At 21.7% G+C, this 24,125-nt stretch overlaps 8 protein-coding genes across 11 annotated transcripts in view; 3 read left to right on the forward strand and 5 right to left on the reverse strand.

Annotated features, from left to right (window-relative positions):
• Positions 1–2: 2 nt before the first annotated feature.
• LOC122498220 (translin-associated protein X) lies at positions 3–2,379 on the reverse strand. The gene is made up of 2 exons (XM_043605856.1): positions 2,318–2,379; positions 3–1,169 (listed from the first exon to the last, which is right to left on the reverse strand). Exons 1-2 carry the CDS (start codon positions 2,331–2,333, stop codon positions 190–192), a joined length of 996 nt encoding a protein of 331 aa, XP_043461791.1. The 5' UTR covers positions 2,334–2,379; the 3' UTR covers positions 3–189.
• Positions 2,380–3,143: 764 nt separating this feature from the next.
• LOC122498227 (neurexin-1) overlaps positions 3,144–24,125 on the forward strand; it is a 413,730-nt gene continuing 392,748 nt past the window's right edge. Inside the window, exon 1 of the mRNA XM_043605873.1 lies at positions 3,144–3,246. The gene's annotated coding sequence lies outside the window, so the exon portion shown is untranslated. The remainder of the gene's footprint in view (positions 3,247–24,125) is intronic.
• On the reverse strand, positions 4,303–5,419 carry LOC122498244. Its single transcript, XM_043605897.1, has 2 exons — positions 5,284–5,419; positions 4,303–4,877 (listed from the first exon to the last, which is right to left on the reverse strand). Exon 2 carries the CDS (start codon positions 4,862–4,864, stop codon positions 4,565–4,567), a length of 300 nt encoding a protein of 99 aa, XP_043461832.1. The 5' UTR covers positions 4,865–4,877; positions 5,284–5,419; the 3' UTR covers positions 4,303–4,564.
• LOC122498230 (fibronectin type-III domain-containing protein 3A-like) lies at positions 8,026–9,827 on the reverse strand. The gene is made up of 5 exons (XM_043605880.1): positions 9,741–9,827; positions 9,317–9,661; positions 8,937–9,236; positions 8,455–8,769; positions 8,026–8,355 (listed from the first exon to the last, which is right to left on the reverse strand). Exons 1-5 carry the CDS (start codon positions 9,799–9,801, stop codon positions 8,057–8,059), a joined length of 1,320 nt encoding a protein of 439 aa, XP_043461815.1. The 5' UTR covers positions 9,802–9,827; the 3' UTR covers positions 8,026–8,056.
• On the forward strand, positions 10,188–10,899 carry LOC122498248. The gene is made up of 3 exons (XM_043605902.1): positions 10,188–10,305; positions 10,472–10,741; positions 10,850–10,899. Exons 1-3 carry the CDS (start codon positions 10,236–10,238, stop codon positions 10,897–10,899), a joined length of 390 nt encoding a protein of 129 aa, XP_043461837.1. The 5' UTR covers positions 10,188–10,235.
• On the reverse strand, positions 11,400–13,202 carry LOC122498238 (titin-like). Its single transcript, XM_043605892.1, has 3 exons — positions 12,783–13,202; positions 12,230–12,583; positions 11,400–11,869 (listed from the first exon to the last, which is right to left on the reverse strand). The coding sequence occupies exons 1-3, from the start codon at positions 12,844–12,846 to the stop codon at positions 11,574–11,576; spliced, it is 714 nt and encodes a 237-aa protein (XP_043461827.1). The 5' UTR covers positions 12,847–13,202; the 3' UTR covers positions 11,400–11,573.
• Positions 13,607–14,670, forward strand: LOC122498239. Its single transcript, XM_043605893.1, has 3 exons — positions 13,607–13,711; positions 13,778–14,047; positions 14,132–14,670. Exons 1-3 carry the CDS (start codon positions 13,654–13,656, stop codon positions 14,446–14,448), a joined length of 645 nt encoding a protein of 214 aa, XP_043461828.1. The 5' UTR covers positions 13,607–13,653; the 3' UTR covers positions 14,449–14,670.
• Positions 18,211–24,125, reverse strand: part of LOC122498229 (zinc finger C2HC domain-containing protein 1C-like) — a 33,745-nt gene continuing 27,830 nt past the window's right edge. For 2 of the 4 annotated variants that reach the window (XM_043605878.1, XM_043605877.1), the window contains exons 7-9: positions 22,032–22,198; positions 21,585–21,777; positions 18,212–19,064 (exon numbers count right to left, since the gene is read on the reverse strand). In XM_043605878.1, coding sequence (XP_043461813.1) covers positions 18,783–19,064; positions 21,585–21,777; positions 22,032–22,198 — 642 coding nt within the window. In that variant the 3' untranslated portion in view covers positions 18,212–18,782. Of the gene's footprint in view, positions 19,065–21,584; positions 21,778–22,031; positions 22,199–24,125 lie in introns of all 4 variants that reach the window. The other 2 variants (XM_043605876.1, XM_043605879.1) reach the window with 2 other exon arrangements.

Here is a 24,125-nt window from a genome sequence, read left to right on the forward strand (position 1 = left end):
AGTTAATTAATTAATTTAATCACTTAACGATATTAATTGAATTTCAATAATTATACAATTCGTGTATTATTCTTTTTCACTGGGTAAAATTTTTATTTAGTATCTTTATCTTTTATGGAAAATGAAATTGTTCATTAGAAAATTAGGCAAAAAAATTCTTTTTCTTCCTTTTCGTTTTCTTTTTTTTTTTTAATAAAATCCCTCGTCTTCGTCGATATTTTCCTCAGTCTCGGCAATAGCGACACTCGCGAGCATATGACGAGGAATTTCTGAACCGCGTATTTTAATTGTATAACAAACATTTTCAATTTTATTTAAACTCTGCTTCAAAGTTAAGAGTTTACGATTTATTTCACGACCGGAAAACGTTGTGATACCCAAAAATCCCTGATACATATTTCTCACAAAATTACAAGTCTCAAAACAACCGGCAATATTTCCAGTTGATAAATTATTAATACATTTTCGCATTAATTCACCGGTGAGATCGGCAATACCAAGAATATAATCTTGTGGAATTAATGTTGTTTGAATGTATTTTATCATTTCGGGATTTGATTCTTTTATCGCTGTTGTTAATTCCTCTTGTTGATGGGATAAATTTTCCTGAATTTTTTCCAATGAAGAATTCTTCTCTTGATTAGAAATTGTTTCTGTAGATTTCGTCTCTTGTTTTTCAATTTTATAATTCAAGGCAGCGCCAATGTGATTCCAATTTGTGAGTTTTTTATTTTTTAAATACTGTTGAAATGTCATTGCCTCGATGAATTCTTGCATTCCTGGACGATAGGCTTTTATATATTGAAATGAATCGTGACCATCTAATTCTTTGGCGATATTTTTAAAGGGGAATTTTGTAATATTCTCGAGACGTTTTTCAGCTTCATTAAGTATTGTCTCGTGTTTCTCGTCACGATCAATTGTATGCAGAAGGAAAATAATTCTTTTACTTTCAATTGTAATGTCACGGCTTAATTTAACAATTCTCTCGAAACGATCGTGTTTATCGTCAAGTTCAATGGAATAATTGCGAAATTGTTTTATCACTTGACTATTTTCGTCTAATTTATCGAGTACTTCTTTACCCATATCGCCAATACTGACAAAATTATTCTTCCCATGAAAACGTCCACCGCCACCGCGTTTTTTTCGCGCTCCACCGGAATAATCTGATGATTAGAAAAAGAAATTATTAATTTAACGCTTTTTTTTTAAACGAAAAGTAATTATTTAAAGACTTTTGTTTTAAAAAACAGAAAATTATTTTAACGATTTTTTTTAGAGAAAAAATTATTATTTTAACGACTTTTTTAAAATGGAAAAATAATTATTTATAGATTTTTTTTTGAAGAAAAAATAATTTTTTAAGTAATTTTTTTATGAAAAAACAAATTATTATTTTAACGACTTTTTTTGTAAGAAAAAATAATGATTTAAAGCCTTTTTTAAAAAAAGAAAAAATTATTTTAACGAATTTTTTAAAGAAAAAATTATTATTTCAACGATTTTTTTAAAGAAATAATAATTTAACGCATTTTTAAAGAAAAAATTATTATTTAACGTTCTTTTTAAAAAGAAAAATTAATTATTCAAAGACGTTTTTTTAAAAAAAAGAAAAAATATTTTAAAGCTTTTTTTAAAAAAGAAAAAATTATTTTAACGTTTCTTTTTAAAAAAGAAATAGTAATTATTTTACAGCTTTCATTTTCTAAAGTTCTGAACATTCAAATGAAAAAAGTCATTTTTTTTCTCTCTTTGATAGAAAAGAAAGAAAATTAACGAAAAATTATGTGTTGATTAAAAATTTAAAGTTTTGAGAAACAAAAAAAAAAAATTTTTCCATAAATAAATTGTTTTTCGAAGAAAATCAAGAATTGAGAATTTTTAAATTAAAACGTTCATTAATTTTTCAATTAAAAATGGATTTTTTATTTTCTTTATTTAAAAAATTTGTTTCTTAAGGGCATTTGAACCTTGATGACGTTACAGATTGTGCAAAGCATGTGTGACGTCATCAAGGTTCAAATGCCCTTAAATAATTCTTTATTAATAGATAATAAAGAAATTATTCAACCTAGTGAGTCAATAAATTATGATGGAAATTAATTGAATATAATAAAATTTAAATACGAATTAATTAAATATTTTTCGAATAAAAATTAATAATATAATTATAAGGGACATTAATTAGATATAAATTTTTCCCCGTTTATTTTTCGAATAAACAAATAATGAAAAAATTTGTCGACACTGAAAATGAAAGCCGAAAAATAATTATTAAATATAAAATGAAAAAAGAGAAAAATATAAAACAAACCTCTTCCCTGTGACATTTTTCCTTTTTTATTGTATTTTTTTTTAGGTATTTATTATATTAATAATTATACCATACGTGACAATTGATAAATATAATTTTTCAATTTATACAGTAATTCAAAAAAATTGTTTTTAATTTTCTTCTTCTTATTCTTAAATTTTAACAATTTTTCTTTCAAATTTGCTTTTATTAGTACGAAATATTTAAATTTTTTTAATTATAAATCTTATAAAATCACCGTAAAAGAAAAATATTTTTCAAGTTTTTGTTGACATTTGCCATTTGCGCAAAAATTTTTACCGGATGTAGAACGATTTTTAGGTTAGAATGTTTAGTTCAGTAATTTAATACTAAAGGGCGCTGAAAATTGTCGACAATGGCGGCAATTTTTAAATGACTATTTTTCCTTTCTAAAATGCAAAATTATAGAAAAAAATATTTTTTTTATTTAAACAATTGATTCTTGTGTTAAATAATAAAGGAAAATTATTTTTTTAAACTAATCTTATTAATACAAATAGTGATACAAAGTAAAGGAGTCAAATTTAGAATTCTGAATTTCAAATTTCCCTCCACATTTGTAGTGTTTCTGCGCAGATTCGTTTTACTTCCGCCCAATGCTTGAGTCAAATGAGTAACTATTTTTAGTTGTTCTTTCTCATTGTTAATGGCAAATATTCTTGAATTTTACCAACTTTTTGTATTTTTTGTGGCTTTTTGTTAAATTCGTTGCGAAAAAGTATCTTTTTAAGAATGCCTGACAATTAAAAGAAAATGTTTCGTGTATAGAATTTAATTTGACTTGTGTGCCATTGTCACTCGATCATCAGTCTTTCAATCCTTCGGGCAAGTTGTACATTTTTTCTGCGAAAAATAATTTTTCATCTGAAATTATTTTACTAAATCTATACGTGAAGGCTAATTTTTTGGTGAGTACTTAATTTTTCTCTATTTCGTTTCAAAATTTAGTTATTTATTTAGGAAGAAAAAAGTGAGAATGTGATTTTAGAGGTTAATTATTGTGTCACATGTTTTTTGTCCTGTGAACTCTGAATTATTTTCCATGTATTTTTTCCTAATTTGTAATTTACTCTGAATATTTTTATTAATTAATTATTCAGTGATTTTTTTACGATAAAAGATTTAAAACGACAGAAAATAATGCGGTAAAGAATTAAAATGTGCTTTTTTGTCTAACGGTTTTTTTCTTCTTAATTCTGGGAATTGTTTGTCGCAGTCGCACATTATTCTCAGAATTTAGGAAAAACCGTTGCAAAGTAATTCGTAAAAGAATATTGTTTTAAAGTGTGAAAAACAGAAAAATATTTAATTAAATCGATATTTGTTATAATAATGTAATTAAAATTAATAGATAGATATTTTTAATTTTTTTAATATTTGAATTAAATTTCAGGTTAAATTAAATAAAGGAATATTTTATTTTTAATAATATTAAAATTTAATTATTACAAATATTGGTTATTTAAAAAAAATTAAAAGACAAAAATTTGGTTTTAATCTCAGAACTAATTTTTATAAATCTTTTAAACTTATTATTTTTCATTAACATTTATTTTTCAATTAAAATAATAATTTTCTACAGAAAATTACAAGGTGAGTTTTTTCTCCTTTGATTTGTTTTTCAAATTAATTTTCTTTCTGGTAACAATTATTATCTTATTATAATTTTCATTACAGATGTGATTTTAATTTGCTTATGTTCGTTTTAAGATTAAAAATTATTATTATTATTAAAAAATTGCCTGATGAGGACTTAATCAAAGTCGAAACTTGTAGCAATTTGCATTTTTTATAATTTTTTGTAATAAACAAACATCTTTAACCGTAAAAGGCCTCTAAATACTATTATCAATATTATTAAAATTTACCTTTGTTTTCTAAATGAAAAAACAGTGAATTAACTTTTTTTCAAGTATAAAATACTTTATTATATTTTACAAATTTATTATATTCAAATTATTCGTCAAATATAATAAACCTAATAATAATTATTCTTAATTACATTTCAATTATTATTAATATTAAAAACAATAATTATAATTAAAGTTGGAACAGTCCAAAGTGTCGTAATTATAATATTATTCATTTAAAGAATTAAATAAAAAGAAAAATAATAATTGAACAATTTGAAAAATTTGATGAAATTAAATTAAGTCTATTGAGGTAATTATTAAATTATGCACATGAAAATTTGTGAAACAATTCTTTCTCTCTTTTTTCTCTCTCTCAATATGGTCGTGAATTACGTTGATAAACATGTCTTCCACCGTGTTTATCATATCTATCATGACGTTCATGATGTCGGTCCCAAGAATTATGTCTATTTTGTCGATAATTTTGACGATTCCAATCGTTTTGCGGTCTTCTTGGTTTATTGTGCCATGGATCAATAATCGGGGGTTTTTTTGCCTCTGCATTTTTTATTTTCATAAATGCTTCATCCTTCTCGGAATAACGATCCGCGTATAATGTTTCACATTCTTTTAAAAAATTCTCCTGTTCACTCGTCAATGGTATGCTTTCCATTTTTTTTACTATTCTGCAAAGTAAAAAGCAAAATATTCTAATTTCGAAATTATTTTAATTAAAATATAAAAAGTAAACCTACAAAATTGAAACTAAAATTGATATTTTAATTGTAAAATTAGTAATTGGTTTTTAGATTAAAATTTGGAATTGTTGACATAACCTCAAAATTTGTTTTTATTTTTATAAGAACTTTTTTATAATTAACGAAATTAATAAAGAAATAAAAATACGAATAATTGCAAAAATTTATATTTGCGAAGTAATTAAATGGTAAAATATTCCACCTTTTATGGGAGACATAAACAAAATGCGATAATTAAAAATACTTTACTGCGATGTTATTTACTTGAAAGAGATTGAATGAGAAATTAAGGAAAGTGGAAGATTAATTTTTGATTTTAGGTTGTAAAACTTACTTGTAATATTCCTTTATTAATGATTATGTTAATATTGCAATATTATTGATTTTAATTATCCAATTTCTGTGTCTAAAATTTATAATTTCACATCAGATATGATGTAAACACAATCGTCGCCATTTTGAAACATTGTGACTTTAACAACAATCGGTAAAATCATAATCTTGAAAAATCATTTTTTAATTAGGAATTATAGAAGTTAAGATTTTTGGTAAAAGTTTTCTAATGTAACAGTGAATTAAAAGGTATATTATAATAATATAGGAAAATTAACGAACCATAAGTTATAAAAATAGAAAAAATATACATAAATGTCATAGACTCTTGTACGATGTACGTACTAGCTTGTATGCCGGGAAAAAGTCAAAGTACAGGGGCAGTATAATTATTTTTTTTCTTATCTTTTTATAACAATAATAAAATTTTTCTTCAAAATTCAATTATTTTAAAAAATTTTAATAAAATTCTTATCAAAATTTCACAGGAATTCAATTATTACAAAATTTTTAATAAATTTCTTGGAAATAATTCAATTATTTTCATAAGTAATAAAATTTTCACATGAATTCAATTATTTAAAATACAAAATTTTTATAAAATTTTTAGAAAAATATCAATTATTTAAAAAGATTTTTTATAAAATTCATCGCAAGAATTCAATTATTTAAAAAAAATTTAACAAAGTTCTTTTCAAGAATTCAATTATTTTTATAAATAATAAAATTCTTCACCGAAATTTAATTATTTTTATAAACTTGAATAAAATTCGTTTGAAGATTTAAATAATGTTAAAAAATTTTTTTAAAATTCTTGTCATAATTTCAAGTATCTTTATAAATAATAAAATTCTTCTCCGAAATTCGATAATTTTAGAAAAATTTTAATAAAATTCTTGGGAAAATTTTAATTATTTTGATAAATAATAAAACTCATCGCAGGATTTTAATTAGTTTTAATACAATTTTTAATCGAATTCCTCGATAAATGTAATTATTCTTAAAAAATTTATTAAACTTTATCAAAAGAATTCAATTTATTTAAAAATTTGTTGATAAAATTCTTTATGAGAATTCAATTTTAAAAAACATTCAATTCTTCAATAAATTATTTATTTTTGTACTTAAATAATTGAATTCTCGTAAAATTTTCTAATAAAAATTGATTTAAATATAATTTTCAGTTAAAATTAATTAATTAATTAATTAATTAATTAATTAATTAATTAATTAATTAATTAATTTCAGTTAAAATTATTACTGTAAATTATTCAAAATTAGTTACATCATTTTAATTCAATTATTGTTTTCCAAAATTTTTAACTAAAATTCTTCTTTAAATTAATTATTATTAATAATTTTTTAAACATTTCTTTGAACATTTTCAAATCCTTTTGTTTACAATTCCATTTTACGAAATTTGATCGATTATCAGGAAATTCTTCAATCAAATATTAGAAAATAAAAACTTCAAATAACTTAAAAAAAATTCAATTGAATTTTTTCAAAAAAATTTAAATCTACACAATTTTCAGTTAAAAGTATGAAAAATTCAAACATTCAAAGATCAAAATTCAATTATCTACAATTTTAACTAAAATTCATATTTGAATCAATTATAATTAGAAAATTATACGACAATTCAAATTATTTAAATACAAAAATAAGTAATTTATTGCATAATTGAATGTTTCTTAAAATTCAATTCCCATAAAGCATCGTTATCAACAAATTTTCAAATAATTGAATTCTATCAACGAATTTTAATAATATTTTTAAGAATAATTACATTTTTTCGAGAAATTCGATTCAAATTGTATTAAAAATAATTGAAATTCAGCAATGAGTTTTATTATTTGTGAAAATAATTGAATCCCTAAGAAAAATGTTATTACTTTTGAACAATATTTAATTTTTGCGAAGCATATTATTACTCTTGAAAATAATTGAATTTTTCCAATAATTTCTAACTTTTACAAAATTGAATTTTTTTCGTGTTTTTAACTAAACATCTTCCATAAATTTATTATTTTTAATAATTTTTGAAAAAGTTCTTTAAATATTTATAAAAATAATTGAATTGCTGTGAAAATAAATTGAATATTTTTGAAAATAATGGAATTATTGCAAAGAAATTTATAAAAAAAATTTGTAAATAATTGAATTGCTGTGAAATATTTGTTACTTATAAAAATAATAAAAGGTTTGCTTAGAATTTTATCAAAAAAGTTTTTTTAAATAATTCATTTCTTTTGGAAAATATTGTTAAACAATATTCTTGTAATATAAAATAATGATTTTATCAGTCGGTCATCTTTATAAATATTATAATAATGTTTTATAACAATGTTATAACAATTTATTAAGTTAAATTTCATAATTTTATTTTGTTGAAAGCGTCGAATTTTGCTTGACGTCTAGCAGAAAATTTAGATTTATTTTTAAATTAATACGTCACAAAATTTGGCATGTTTATTTTTTTATAATTTGTTTAATTTCAAAAAGGATTGAATTAGAATTTTTTGAAGAATTTTAATTCCTAAGGAAAAATAATAATTAAATATTTATTTCGAAAAAGATGCGGAATACAGTATTATATGAATGTTTCATGAATTTGTAAAAATTTATTAGAATTATTTAATTTTGTAAAATATGAATATAGTTTTAGAAACTGCTTAAATTTGTTAAAATAATTTATTTTTATGATGTATAAGTTAAACTAATAGTGTTCTATTCTAATATAGTTAAACGGAGTGCAAAGAGTAAAAAATACCTTATGGATTAATAGTTCTAACTTTAACGCTTTTAAGACCTTGAGAATTAATATTATCCTTTGTTGCAAAAATATAGAATTTGTACACATTTCCCGGTTTCAGTTTAGTGACTTCATATCTAACTTGATCTGAACTTGCATTGTGAATTTCAGTATTAGTCCAAATATCATTTGGGTTTACAGTAAATATTGTGTACACAACAATGTTGGGACTGTTGTCTGGTTTACGCCACTGAAGAACAACTGTCGTATTTGTAACATTTTTTATATAAAGTGGTCCCTTGGGTTGATTAGGTTTATCTGCAAAATCAACAAAATTAATTCCAAAGTAGATGAATTGATAAAAATCGGTTCCTTTGATTTTAAAATTTTTAAAATGTAAAAGAAAAATATACATACATAGAGGATTTTCAAGTATCATTTCTCTGCTCACTAGTGCTTTTGAACTGACATCTAAAGGTTTAATAATGAATTTATATTTTTCTCCAGGAGTTAGTTCATTGACTTTGGCAACTGGTTTATCTGAGTGGTCGTTAACAGTTGCATGATACCAACGCTTCATGGTATTGGTATTTAGTATAAAGAGAGCATAGTCCACATTAATTAAACTATTCTTTGGTTTAGTCCACTCAAGTTTGACTGATGTATCCTTGACATCGATTATTTTAAGTTCTTCTGATGGTGGCTCTCTCAATAAACCGTCAATCACAATATCTTTGAATATACAGATTAGATTTTAAAAATATTATCGATAACAGAAATTAGAAATTAGACTACATTAAATCATAATTAACATTATTTAACATTAATTATACATTTAAATTCTATTATAATTCTAATTTCTAATTCTATAATAATTGTATTTGTTAAAGTATTATTACCTTGTGGATGTTTAGTCATTAGTTCTTCAATCACGTGACTATTAGAACTTCCATTTTCATTATAAGCTTGAATTTGGAAATTGTATCTTCTGCCTGCTTTGAGTCCAGTGATTTTGTACTGCGGATAGTCGGAGGAACTCTGAAAGTCAATAGTATTCCATGTCCATAAATCAGTTTCCGACCACATAATATTATATTTTACAAAATCATCAGCGTTCTCAGGTTTACGCCATTGGAGCGTAAGTTGTGAATACGTGACATCGTACGCCAAAAACGGTTCTTTAACATTAGATGGTCTTGCTGCAAATTACAAAATTTAAAATTTTCTCGAACTACTATTCAAGTGTCAACTGCTAAAAATGCAGATAAAAAAATATTACCCAGCAGCATTTTAGTAGTGATTTCATCACTGATCTGCCTGACGAAACTTTTTTCCAAAAAAGGATCGAATTGCAAATTTAAAATTTCGAATTTGTATGTCATTCCTGGAGAAAGTTCAGTAATCCTAAATTCCGTAGTATTATTGAAACCTTGCACCTTACATTTCGTAACGAATTTACTTATTCCGTTTCTTAAGTTGTGAACAAAAATATAATACATTGTACTATTGTAATAATTTTTCCATTGCAAATTAATTGTCCTATCCGTGACATCAAGTACTTTTATTCCACCTGGTGCTCTACCCAATTTTTGAATATTTCTCATAAAAAAATCATCGTCAAATTCTGTTTCAGAAAATGAAAAGTTGATTATTAAAAATTTAAAATATTCTATAATAATGAATAAATAACTAAATATAATTACCATCGGTACAGATAGATTGGACTATAAGGCATGCAGCATAAATGTAAAATATTAAAGACATGATTAAATATCAAAAGAACACTGAACGAATTAATAACGACCTGAGAATAAATTGTGTCTTTATATATATAAAATTTATATGTAAACTTACATAATTTAATCATAAATTAATTGACTTACGAAATTTCATCTTTATTCTACAGCGATAAATTAGGATTGTGCAAAAGAAATCTTATTTGTCTTTAAACTAATCTGTTTGGATTGATATTATCTTTAAAACAAAATTTTATATACTTAAAGTTAGTAAAAGATTTTATTCTGTTAAATGTGAATCATAAATTTGATATAACATATATTATATGTATATATGCTTTTCGAAAAATATAAATTAAATTACGATAAATCTTGTTGTTTCATTTCACAAGATTCATTTTAGAATATATAAAGAAAAAATTTAGTCTCTAGTCAAAGGTCTTCAGTATCAAGTTATTAAAAATGAAAATAAAGTTTACGGTGTATTTCATTTTTGCTGCAAATTTTTTATTTTCGTCAATTTTAACCGATGGTAATTATACATTCTTTTTATTAAATAGTAAAAAATGTTAAGTTGATAATTAAGTAAAATAATGGTAATTTAATTTCAAATAAAGTTTTTAAAATTTTATGTTCTTTTTCATAATGTTAAAGTCTGATGTATTTTATTTTATTTTATAATTGTGGATAAATTACAGGAGGAATTTATGTACATAATGTTACGCATGAATCAGTCAAATTTGCTTGGAATGGTGAAGATAAATTCACGTATTTAATTATCGTTCACGATATAACAAACATGAAAAGTAAGCACACTTTTGAAATTAACGAGAGCAGATCTTACATGCAGTACGTGATCGTTAATCTTAATCCCGAATGTAAATATGTATTAGAAATTTTGGGCTATAATGATGAGGGAGATGTTAGGAGATTTTTGAGTAAAGAAATTACAACTGCAAGTCTACCAGGTATATGAATTTTAAGTCGAGAAATATTAAATTTTTATTTTATTTTAACAATTCAAAAAATTGACAAAAATTGAGATAATTTTTATTAATTTTAATTTATTTGTATAGTTAAAGCGGCCAAGAGACGGCGAATACACAGGGTTTCTTATAAAGATTGATGTAGGTTTTTAGTGAAGAAAATAAAAGAAATTTTAAATAAGTAAATAATGTAATTAAGTTTAAATTAAAATTTTTTTTAAGAATGAAACAATCCTTTTTTGAGTAACATTAATTCTGAACTTGATGTCATGGTTAGAGAGAAGGTTATTATCTCAAAGAGTATCTACATAAAAATCAAAACCAGTTGTCTATCTATAAAAAATAAGTTTTTATAATTTTTTTTGAAAAAATATAACATTCGTTATTTTTGTTTTAAACAATGTTTTTATTAGAATCAATTAATACTAGTTAATTATAATATTACATTCATTTTAGGGACGTAGCAAAAACATTTGAAAATAAATTCACTTTCTTTTATACTTAAGAAATCTTAAATTTTTTAAATTTCTTTAAAACAATCCATCAAAAATAAATAAATACATTTTATGTATATACTTAATAATTAAAATAAATAGAAATCAAATTTACAAATGTACATATAAAAATTAATCACGTGTTCGTACATCTAAATTTAAAGGTCATTTTTTACCTTTAAACTATAAATTATAATTACATTGTTCTGGGAGTATACGTAGAACTAAACTAAGAAGAAAATAGTAAAAATATATAAAAAATGTCATTATTTTTAAATTTTTAGATTTTCTTTTCTAATTAATTATGTAACTATTCTACATTACGGAATTTTATGTACGAGTTTCTTCATCATGAGGACATTGGATCTTCCTTTATTATTCTGAGAGTAAACTCGAAATTGATATTTTTTACCCTCTTTAAGTCCGGTAATTTTATATAATGGATATTCGGAGTTACTGTAAAATTCTATAGTTTTCTTTATTATTGAGCCTACTTCTTTATATTTGATGAAATACGTTAGAGTTGTTGGAGATTTGATATTTTTACTCCACTGAAGTGTAACTGCATTATTAGTGACATCAAACACCCTTAACTTTTGAAGATCATTGGGTTTTTCTGTAAGAAAAAGACATCTTAATGTTAGAAGGGACTTTTCTTAAATTTATAATATTAAATTAAATATGAAAATTTTTTCTATATATTTCAATCTTCTTATACAATCTTATAATTTGTAAAATTGTAACTTATAATCTTGTAATTATAAAATTATAACTTACTATATTATAATTTATAACTAAGAATCTTATAATTTTGAAATTATAACTTAAAGTCTTACAGTTTTTAAATTATAATTTAGAATCTTATAATTCTAAAATTATAACTTAGAATTTTAAAATTATAAATTAAAATTAAAATTAAAATTTAAATTTAATTTTAAATTATAAAGAGATATCTTAAAATCTTTTTCTCTAATACCTTTTGGATTCTCAGTGATGACTTCCTTGCTCACGTGTCTTTCAAAATCCAGATCATATTCCGTTAAATCATCCGCCTTCAAACACAAGACTTCGAATTTATATATGTAGCCTGGTTCGAGTTCCTTTACTCTGTATTCAATAGTATTTGATAATTTTCGTCTTGCGACAAATTTTTTTAAGAATTTGCTCGTCTTCTTATTTATATTGTGTACAATAAGATATTGAAATGTTCTATTGTAGACAATATCCCATTTTAGATTTACTGTTGTATCAGTGAAATCAACAACACTTACAGTTCCATGTTCTTTGCCAAGAATAGGTACATTTTTAAAAATGAAATCACTGCCAATTTCTAAACATAAAAATAAAGAATGTTAAGAAAATAAAAAATTAAAGAATGTAAGTGAAATTAGAAATTTAGAAATAAAAATGAAATTAAAAGTATAAATGACACTAGAAGTGAGAATATAAAAACTTTTAAAAGAAAATATAAAACTTTTAAAAATAAAAAATGGAAGTAAAAATAAATTTAAAAGTATATATAAAATTACCATCGCTATTGATAGATGAAATAAAAATCGTTGAGAGAAGAGAGAAAATTACTGTAGTCTTCATTTTTAATGTCTATAGATGACAAACAATTGTATAGAAAGTAAATTTTGAATAATACTCTCGAGAGAAAAAAATTAGGATTATATAGGAAATTAAAATATGTTCGAATGACGTAGAATGATAAATATTTTGTTTTAAAAAAGATAAGAATTTTTTCGGGTAACTTTTATTCATAAACATCCGTTTTCCATGTAGACTATTGTTTATTTATACGATTACGTCGTTATAACAGAAATTCTAGAATAGCCTACGTGCCGTATGCGCCGAAATGAAAAATTTTTCAAATTTCATTTTATCGTTGTATATCTTTTTTTTTCACTTACTATTCAATGAATTTTGATTTAATGCGAAAAATATTTTAAAATCCTCTTTAAGAGGATAAGGACTAATTAAAATTGAAATTTAAAACATTTTTTTTTAAATCGAATAGAAGAATAAATTTTTCAATAATGCCTACACGTTTAATTGCACGTAGACTCTGAATCGATCCATTTGTGTAAACACATAAATCATTTCAATTGATTAAACAATTGTTTTTTTTCCATTCTTCACTTATTTAATTGATAAAAAAATTATTTATTATCAAGATGATTGAAATTTTTGAAAAATATTTTCTACAACACGTGTAGTAAATATTCATAAATACGTAATATTTTTTTTTTTGAATTAAATTATTATTTTCGTTTGAATGCAACGTCATTGAAATAAAATTTAGTATATATATAGATAGAATTTATTTCTTCTATTACATGTTCGTCTACTTTAGTACGAATTAAGTGTAAAATTAAAAAAAAAAAAAGTTTTGTTAAAATGAAGACTGTATTTTTAATTTTTGCAATATTTATATCTACATCTGTTAGCATCGATGGTAATTAATTTTTTCTTTATTTCATTTAATGAAGATAATATTTTTGACGAAAGATGTTTTTTATAGAAGAAATCAAAGTACTTGATTTTAGCCGACAAACAGTAAATCTACAGTGGTATAATAAAAATTGCCGAACTTGTGTAGTTATTGTTCATGACAAAACATTTATGAAAAGTACACACGAAGCGGAAATTAAAATCAGATCAGGATTAGTTAAGAGCAGAGTATTTGGACTTCTACCTGGACATTTGTATATATTCGAAATTGTATGTTTTAATAAGAAAGGAGATTTTTATCGAATTTTGAGTAAAGAAGTCACAACTGAAAAAGCAACAGGTACGAATTTAAAAGTATTTGAATTAATAAACCGCCCCTTTTTAAATAATCCATTTTTTCTATAAAGAATAATTTTTTTCTTAGAACGACCTAATAAACCCGAAGGACCACTTCTTGTGTCTAATATTACAGAAAGAGCAGCATTACTTCACTGGAGTAAACCAAAGAATTGTGCCAATGCTGTAGAATATATTATTAAATTACATAAATTATATCCACACGAAATATATAAGGAACGGCATTTTATTAGTGCAGAAAATTCTCTAGAGTATTTCTATACAGGACTAGAACCAAAAACTGCATATCAATTTGAAATTGTAGCTGGCAATTTTCAGGGCATTTCTGAATCACTTATGAGTTCATTATTTCTTACTAAATCTTTAAATTCTACTCTAGTGTAATATTTCGAAAAAAGATTATAATAAAAAATTCTCCGAATTTTAATTATATATCGAATAACAATTCGACCTAGCTAATTATTTATTTATTTAACATATAAGTCGGCTTTAATGGCAAAAAAGGCCTTCTTCCAGAAGTATTAAATTAAGCTTATAATGTATTGTAAATATAAAATAAAGTAATTTTTTTAAAATTGTGTGTTCAATTACAATAATTTCTTTAAATAGAAACGTAGATTGCAATAGAAAATGTAGATGAGCCACAGTTAAAAAATAAAACTTCTTAACATTTTTTTTAAGTTATTTAAATATATTAATTAATAAACAATAAATATATAATATATAAACCAGACAAATTTATCTTCACCTAAAACAAAACAAAAATAACCAGAATTAGAAAAAATGTGACATGTTTTATAATGTTTTATAATAATTATAATTATTATAATATTTATAAAGATGACCGACACCGACTGATAAAATCATTATTTTATATTATAAGAATATTGTTTAGCAATATTTTCCAAAAGAAATGAATTATTTAAAAAAATTTTTTGATAAAAATTCTAAGCAAACCTTTTATTATTTTTATAAATAACAAATATTTCACAGCAATTCAATTATTTTTATAAATATTTAAAGAACTTTTTCAAAAATTATTAAAAATAATAAATTTATGGAAGATGTTTAGTTAAAAATACGAAAAAAAATTCAATTTTGTAAAAGTTAGAAATTATTGGAAAAATTCAATTATTTTCAAGAGTAATAATATTCTTCGCAAAAATTAAATATTGTTCAAAAGTAATAAAATTCTTCTTAGGGATTCAATTATTTTCACAAATAATAAAACTCATTGCTGAATTTCAATTATTTTTAATACAATTTGAATCGAATTTCTCGAAAAAATGTAATTATTCTTAAAAATTTTATTAAAATTTGTTGATAGAATTCAATTATTTGAAAATTTGTTGATAACGATTCTTTATGGGAATTGAATTTTAAGAAACATTCAATTATTCAATAAATTACTTATTTTTGTATTTAAATAATTTGAATTGTATAATTTTCTAATTATAATTGATTCAAATATGAATTTCAGTTAAAATTGTAGATAATTGAATTTTGATCTTTGAATGTTTGAATTTTTCATACTTTTAATTGAAAATTGTGTAGATTTAATTTTTTTGAAAAAGTTCAATTGGATTTTTTTTTAAGTTATTTGAAGTTTTTATTTTCTGATATTTGATTAAAGAATTTCCTAATAATCAATAATTGGTATGTTTTTAGGACCTTAATAATCAATGAAATTTCGTAAAATTGAATTGTAAACAAAAGAATTTGAAAATGTTCAAAGAAATGTTTTAAAAATTATTAATAATAATTAATAATAATTCATTTAAAGAAGAATTTTAGTTAAAAATTTTGGAAAACAATATGAATTAAAATTACTTTCATCACTTCAATTATTGTTATCCAGAATTTTTAACTAAAATTCTTCTTTAAATTAATTATTCATTCATTTTTAATAATTTTTGGAAAATTTCTTTGACAATTTTCAAATCCTTTTGTTTACAATTCAATATTACAAAATTTCATCGATTATTCGGAAATTCTTCAAACAAAGATATATATTAGAAAATAAAAACTTCAAAGAACTAAAAAAAAATTCAATTAAACTTTTTTAATAAAATTAAATTTTTCACAATTTCCAGTTAAGTGTATAAAAAATTCAAACTTTCAAAGATTATAAATTGAAACCTTTTAAAAATTCAATTATTTCTAAAAATTCACGCTATGATACTTTCTCTCTAGAATTAGTAAAAATGTTTACTAATTGGAATTAGTAACTGACATTTTGCTTTTGAATTAGTAAATTTTACTATTAAATTAGTAGAAACGACTATTTATTAGTAAAATCTGCTATTTCAAATTTCAAAAGCATAAAGTCAGCCTCTAATTCAAATTAGAAAACATTTTTACTAATTCAAATTTAGAGAGTTTAATATTCAATTATCTAAAATTTTAACTGAAAATTATATTTAAATCAATTTTTATTAGAAAATTTTACGAGAATTCAATTATTTAAATACAAATAAAATGCAAATAAATAATTTATTGAAGAATTGAATGTTTTTTAAAATTGAATTCTCATAAAGAATTTTATCACAAATTTTTAAATAATTGAATTCTTTTGACAAATTTTAATAAAAATTTTAAGAATAATTTTATTTTTCGAGAAATTAGATTAAAATTATATTAAAAATAATTATTGAATCCCTGTAAAAAAATTTGATTGAATTGATAGAAATGTTTTTGAAAATAATTGAAATTTAGCCAAAAAATTTTATTAAAATTTTTGAAAATAATTGAAATTTAGCCAAGAATTTTACTAAAATTTTTGAAAATAATTGAATTTTGAAGAAGAAATTTATTATTTATAAAGATAATTGAAAGTTTGACGAAATTTTTTTAAAACTTTTAACCATAATTGAACTTTTGCGAAGAATTTTATTGCTTTTGAAAATAATTGAATTCTTGAGACGAATTTTAATAATATTTCTTTTTTAAATAATTGCATACTTTTGTGAAATTTTATTGAAATAGTAGATATTAACAATAATTGAATTTTTATAAATTATTGAAATTGATTTAATTCTACGAAGAATTTTATTATAAAATTATTTTGAAAAAAAATTGAATTGTTAAAAAGAATTTCATTAAAATTTTTTAAAATAAATAAATTTTTGGAAGATTTTTTTAAAATAATTGAATTTTTTGATGAATTTTAATAAAATTTTTGAGAATTTTCGAAAATTATTTTTACTACTAATATACTAATTTTGAGAATATAAGAAACTCCCGTCTGACTAAAATCTATTTAAACTACTGATTTTGTAGCGAAAAGAATGAAAAGAAAGATGTCTGACTAAAACGAAATTCTACTACTATTTTCCTTAAAACAAGTGGTAAAAAATACCTTGTCTGACTAAAAATAAATGAAACTACTGTTTTCACTGTAAATCAAATTTTATTTTTTTACTCAAATTAAAAAAAATTTTGACAGACTGAAATGTACTTTGAATACTTTATTCTTAAGGGAAAGGGGTAAACAATGCTTTGTCTGACTAAAAATAACTTAAACTACTGGTTCGGACTAGAAAATAATTTTTATTATTTAAATAGTAAATTACTTTAATTATTGGAACATAAATAATTTAACATAAATTATTGACAATTTTTTAGGGGATTTTTCTGTTGTCTGACTAAAATTTACTTGAACTACTATTTTTTTAAGGATATTTACTAGGTATACGTATTTTTAAATTCTGATGATTTAAAAATTAGGTTTGTCTGACTAGAAATGACATTTACTACTGATATACTAACTTTAAGGGGCAGACATAATGTCCGTCTGACTAAAGACTTTTTAAACTACTGATTTTCTAAAATAATTAACAATATGAATTTCCATTAAATAATAATTTACTCAAATTGAAATTAAAATTATTGCAGTTATATTAAAAAACGTTTATAATAATTTAAAATTCGATGCTGATTGAAAATTCTAAGAATTTAAATGCAAGCCACCTATATGCGTCCCAAAAATTATATTATAATTCTCCCAGCGACTAGATGTTTAAATTTCGAAAACTAAAAGTGAAGGTCTTTAGAAGAAAAATTCAATATATGCTAGTTCATTTAGTTATTATTAAAAGCTTTTTAATTTTATTTTTGCAATCGATACACAGTATCGATTTTTGTAATTTCTTCTCCATTATCATTTATATATATTTACCGCTCGAGTAAATAAATTTTTATGTGAGCAACTCACACAAATCAAACATGAATAAAAAATAGTGGTTATAAATATCATTTGACAATAATATTAATTTTAACAAAGCTTTCTTTTATAACGTGCAAGTCAATTTTTTTTTTTTTTGCAAATAATTTTTTTCCTTTTATATATAAATGTTATTATTTAAAATGACAATTTTTCTCGCATGTGAATAAAATTAGAAAGATTAAAATTCCCCCGTAAATTATATATTATTCTCCTTCTTTCTTCTTGCATCTTTAAAAACTAAAGCAATTAGAAAACAATTTGGTATTTTTAAAAAGTTTAATAAAATCGTTAAAATATCAAAAATAATTTCCCACCTATTTTATTTTGCTATGTTGAATAAAATAAATTTAAAGTTTAGAAAAGAAAATTTCTTATATATAGAGTTTGTTTGAATTTGTTTGAATTTGCGAGAAAGGCAAGAGGAAGTGTTATTAAAAAAAAATTCTATGTAACAATAATGAATAAATAAATAAAAAAAAAAAAAAATAGGAAATTATCGTCTAGGTTTAGGCGGAGCGCGTGGATTCGGTTTATTGTGCCTCATATTTTCGCATTTTGGAATATGACGTTCTGCTGCTGATTCATTAAATTTCCTGCCACAATGTGGACATTGTATATAATCACTGGTATCACTTGGTGGTGGTGGTGGTAAATCACTTAATTTCCCTCCAGCTGCCAAGTGTGCCTGCACTTGTTTTGCCGATCTAATAGTACTAATGAAATCCTCATGCGTTTTTCTCCAATTTGATTTTACTGTTGTTTTCTTTTGCTTAGTCTGAAAGAATTTTATAAAATTACTCAAAAACATCAATAACTTTGTTTTTAAATGAATATTTAATGATTATTATTTTTTTACAGAAATTAAAATTTTCAAAAATTTTAAATTCAATTACATATTAAAAATTAAAACTTGATACTATCATTATTTTATATTATAAAAATATTGTTACTGTAATTTCTTCAAAATTGTTTTCATTTCAATTCAATTCTTCATTTTTAGAATTTTAAACTAAAATTATTTAAAAAAAAAAATTTTTTTTTTATAATTTTTGAAAAAGTTCTTTGAGAATTTTTAAATCCATTTGTTTACAATTCAAATTTACCTTAAACTTTCGATTATTCTGACATTCTTCAATTAAATAAATTAGAAATTAAAACATTAAATAATTAAAAAAAAATTCCATTAAACTTTTTGAGAAAAATTAATTCTATAAATTTCCTTAAAAATCTTGTCAAGAATTTAATTATTTTTATAGATAATAAAATTATTCGCAGGAATTCAATTATTCTCAAAATATTTGAATAGAATTCTTCGAAATAATTCAATTATTTTTAAAATTAACAAAATTCTTCGCAGAAATTCAATTATTTTCAAAAATAACCAAATTTTTAGCAGGAATTCAATTATTTTCAAAAATAACAAAATTTTTATCAAGAATTCAATAATTTTTTTTTTAAAATATCAAAATTTTTAGCAGAAATTCAATTATTTTCAAAAATATTAATAAAATTCTTCGCAGAAATTCAATTATTTTCAAAAATATCAAAATTTCTAGCAGGAATTCAATTATTTTCAAAAATTATAAAATTCTTTGCAGAAATTCAATTATTTTCAAAAATATCAAAATTTTTAGCAGAAATTCAATTATTTTCAAAAATTTTATAAAATTCTTCACAGAAATTCAATTATTTTCAAAATGGATAAAATTCTCCGCCAGAATTCAATTATTTTCAAAAATAATAAAATTCTTCGTAAATATTCAATTATTTTCAAATATTAATTTTTGCGTAATTTTGATTATTCTGACATTCTTCAATTATATATATATGTATATTAGAAAATAAAGACTTCAAGAATTAAAGAAAAATTCAATTAAACTTTTTTAAAAAATAAATTCTACAGAATTGTTAATTAAAAGTATGAAAAGTTCAAATTTTCTAAAAGATTTTAATTTGAAACCTTTTCAAAATTCAATTATTTCTAAAAATTTACGCTGTATTGCTTTCAATATTCAATAATAATCTGAAATTTTAACTGAAATTCATTTTTAAATCAATATTTACTAGAAAAATCCACGAGAATTCAATTATTTAAATACAAAAATAAATATTTTATTCAATAATTGAATGTTTATTAAAATTGAATTTTTATAAAGGCTTTTATCAACAAATTTTTAAATAATTGAATTCTCCTGACAAATTTTAATAAAATTTTTAAGAATTAGTTTATTTTTCGGAAATTTGATTAAAATTTGATTAAAAATAATTGAATTTCTTCAAAGAGAAAAGATAGTTTTTGAAATTTTTTTTTTATAAGAGTTTTTAAAAATAATTGAAATTTTGCCAAGAATTTTATTAAAATTTTTGAAAATATTTGAATTTCGGAGAAAAATTTCTAAAGATTATTGAAATTTTGACGAGAATTTTTGTAAATTGTTGAACACAATTAAATTTCTGCGAAGAATTATATTACTTTTGAAAATAATTGAATTCTTGAGAGGAATTTTATTAAAATGTCTTTTTAAATAATTGAATTTCTTTGATGAATTTTAATAAAATTTTTAAGAATAATTTCATTTTTCGTGAAATTTCATTAAAATTGTATTTAAAATAATGAAATGTTTGCGTAGAATTTAAAAATTTTTTAAATAATTTAATTCTTTTGAAAAATTATATTAAAGTATAGTAGATTTATTAAAAATCATTGAATTGAGAAAAGTTTTTGAAAATAATTGAAATTTTCCCATGAATTTTATTAAAATTGTTGGAAATAATTGAATTTCTAAGAAGAATTTTACTAATTTGGAAAATAATTGAATTTATGCAATAATTTGTAAATGCTTGAAAATTCAATTTCTTTTAGTGTTTTTAATTAAAATTCTTCTATAAATCCATTATTTTTAATAATCAATTAAAAATATATATTAAAAAATTTAACTAATTTCAGAAGAATTGGAATAATTAAAATTTCTCAAAAATTTACGTTCTTTAAGACGATTTCTATAGTTAAATTCATTGAAAATTGAAATTTTACAAAATTTCAAATTAAAATCTTTTGAAATTCATCTGTACTTATGAAAATTGTAAACGCAACTTTTTTCAAATTTAATTAATTTTGAAATATTTAGGAAAAATTAGATTTCCAGAATAAAATTGAAAAAATAACAATTTTCCAGGATTTCGATCAAAATTTCCTGACTTTTACAGGTTTCCGGGTTGCCACGTGGCAACCCTGCCCTATGATCATTGTTTCAAGAAAGGAAGATAAAAAATTTTTTTTTAAATATTCACTTACTTCTTGTTTTTTAACTCCAACTTTAGCGAATGGCTCTAACTCCGTTCCCTGAAGACGGAATTTCATGGCATCGAATTGCTTTCGTTTCTTTTGTCCCGATTTGGCGCAAATTTTCTCATGAAGTTCAATTCTGTCGGTGGTGAAACGACGACTACAATTCTTGCACGACACCAAATTATCGGCATAATCCGTCCTTGAATAGAAAATTAATTAAAATTTTTAACTCAACATAGAAATTAGGTTTGTACAAAACAATTCCAAATGTAAAAGACGTAACCTCAAATTTTTAATTCATGCTAATTATTTTTCACTTTCTTCCAAAAAAAAATTTTCTTTCTTCCAAATTTTACTAAAATTAAATAAAAACTATATTTACAGAACTTTCTGTTTTTGAATTAGGAAAAAAAAAATTTTTAAATTTGTAAAATTCTATTTTTGAATTCTTACTTGCTGCCCATGCTAGCAGAGCTTCTCGGTGTTGATCCTCGTGATGTGGAAGATTTATACTTGGAATTCATTTTATCTTTTGATGATCCTCCACTGGAAGCGGACAGAGAGGAAGATGGTCGAGGTACTGGATTTGGAGAACTTTCTTTCTGAGATGTTACTGATTTCTAAAAAAGAAAATTTAATTTATTACAAATTTAGGAAATGTATATTTGAATAATTTTAAAATTAACTTTTTGATAAGTAATGACAAATTAGCGGTGATAATAATAATTACTTAATTTTAAAATTATTTTTTAAAATTAACCTCATGATTCAAAATTATAGTCGTTACAAAAAGGGTAACAATTAAATAATTATATTTTTAATATTAATTAACCTATTAATTTAGTAATCAAAAATGTAGTGCAAATTTAATAATTTTAAAATAATTTAAATAATTTCTAAACTTGGAATTCATTTCATCTCCTCCACTGGATGAATTATTTTGAAAGATGTCTAAATTATTATTTTTCTTCTCTTTTATTCTTATAACAGAATTAATTTTTAAAATGAAAACAAAGTGTACCACTTTTTTTTTTTTGAAAACTATACGTTTTTTCGTTTTTAAATAAATTGTTGGTTACCTATTAATACATTGGAAATTTTGATTGTTTTTGAAAATTCGAAAAAGAATGTAAATATATTCAGAAACTGTCAATTTCAGGCCATTTTCTGTTTCTGGATTAAAACCAAGGTTAATTCAAAGTTGCTCATCATTTGTTTCTAGTATTTTGAAAAGGAATTAAAAAATTATTAACAATATAATAAATGTTTGTTCACTTTCTTAGAAATTCTATCCTAATTCAGGGTGGTCACAAGTTTTAGTTTATCAATTTCCCTGACAATTTACTGACATTAAAATTACTTTTCCTGATAAAATTCTTTTTTCAGGAAAATATATGAATGTTTACGGAAAATGAGTAAAATTTATGAATTTTAATAATTTTTTAAAAATTACAATTATAAACCATTCTGAATTCAATTATTTTCTACAATTTTCAACTAAACTTCATCTCTGAATTAATTAATTTAAATAATTTTCCAAAAGTTCTTCTTGAATTCAATTATTTTAATACAAAAACTCAATTTTTCATAATAATTGTAACTCTTTATAGTTTTCTGTTAAATTATTAAGATATATTTTCAAAAAATTACAAAGAAATTCTTTGATTTCTTAAAAATATTTTAAAATAATTTTTGAAAGATAATAGTTTTTCAATTTTGAAAAATTTTCAAACTATTAAAATTTGGTAAAATCTTTTAAAAATAATTGAATTTTTAAAAAATATAAATAAACATGATTCAATTTTTTAAGAATTTTAATTATAAACAGGACAATGATTACTCAAAAATTTTAATAAGTCTAAAAATAAATTTTTATAAATTTTTATTTACATTGTTCGAAGAAAATTGAATCTTCAAAAATTATTAGAAAACAATTCTAATAATTAGTTTTTAAAAATATTTTAATGTAACCTTTTGAAAAATAATTGAATTTCTTTAAAGAATTTTTGTATAATTTAGAAAAACTTATCAATTTTTTGATGAATTTTAAGTAAAAATTTTGAACATGATTGTTTTCTCCAAAATGTTAAAAAGAATTCTAAAATGTTATTATTTTTGTAAGTATTTGAATTTTTGGGAATAGGTAATTAAAAATTCTGAAAGTATTGAATTTAAAAAAATTAGAAGATAATTTTCATTTTTAAATTTACCTTTAAAGATTTTTCATTAAAATTTTTGATATTTTAATTATTTTCAAAATTTGCAATTAAAATTTTTGATAAAATTGATTTTCAAAAATTTGTAAATAAATACTTGAAATAAATTAATTATTTTTAATTAAGTTTTAGAAAATTTTAATTATTCAAAAAGATTTTTATCGTAGATGGATTTGAAACATTTAATTATGTTAAAAAATGATTGAAAAATAATTTTTAAAATATTTGTTTATTATAGTTATTTTTCGCATTATAAAAATCTCAATTTTCTTAATTTTCCTGATAAAAAATTTTGTTTCTCTGACTTTACTGACATGTGGCCACCCTGCGG

Source organism: Leptopilina heterotoma, unplaced genomic scaffold (assembly GCF_015476425.1).
Source record: "Leptopilina heterotoma isolate Lh14 unplaced genomic scaffold, ASM1547642v1 Lhet_144, whole genome shotgun sequence".
Classification (NCBI taxonomy): domain Eukaryota; kingdom Metazoa; phylum Arthropoda; class Insecta; order Hymenoptera; family Figitidae; genus Leptopilina; species Leptopilina heterotoma.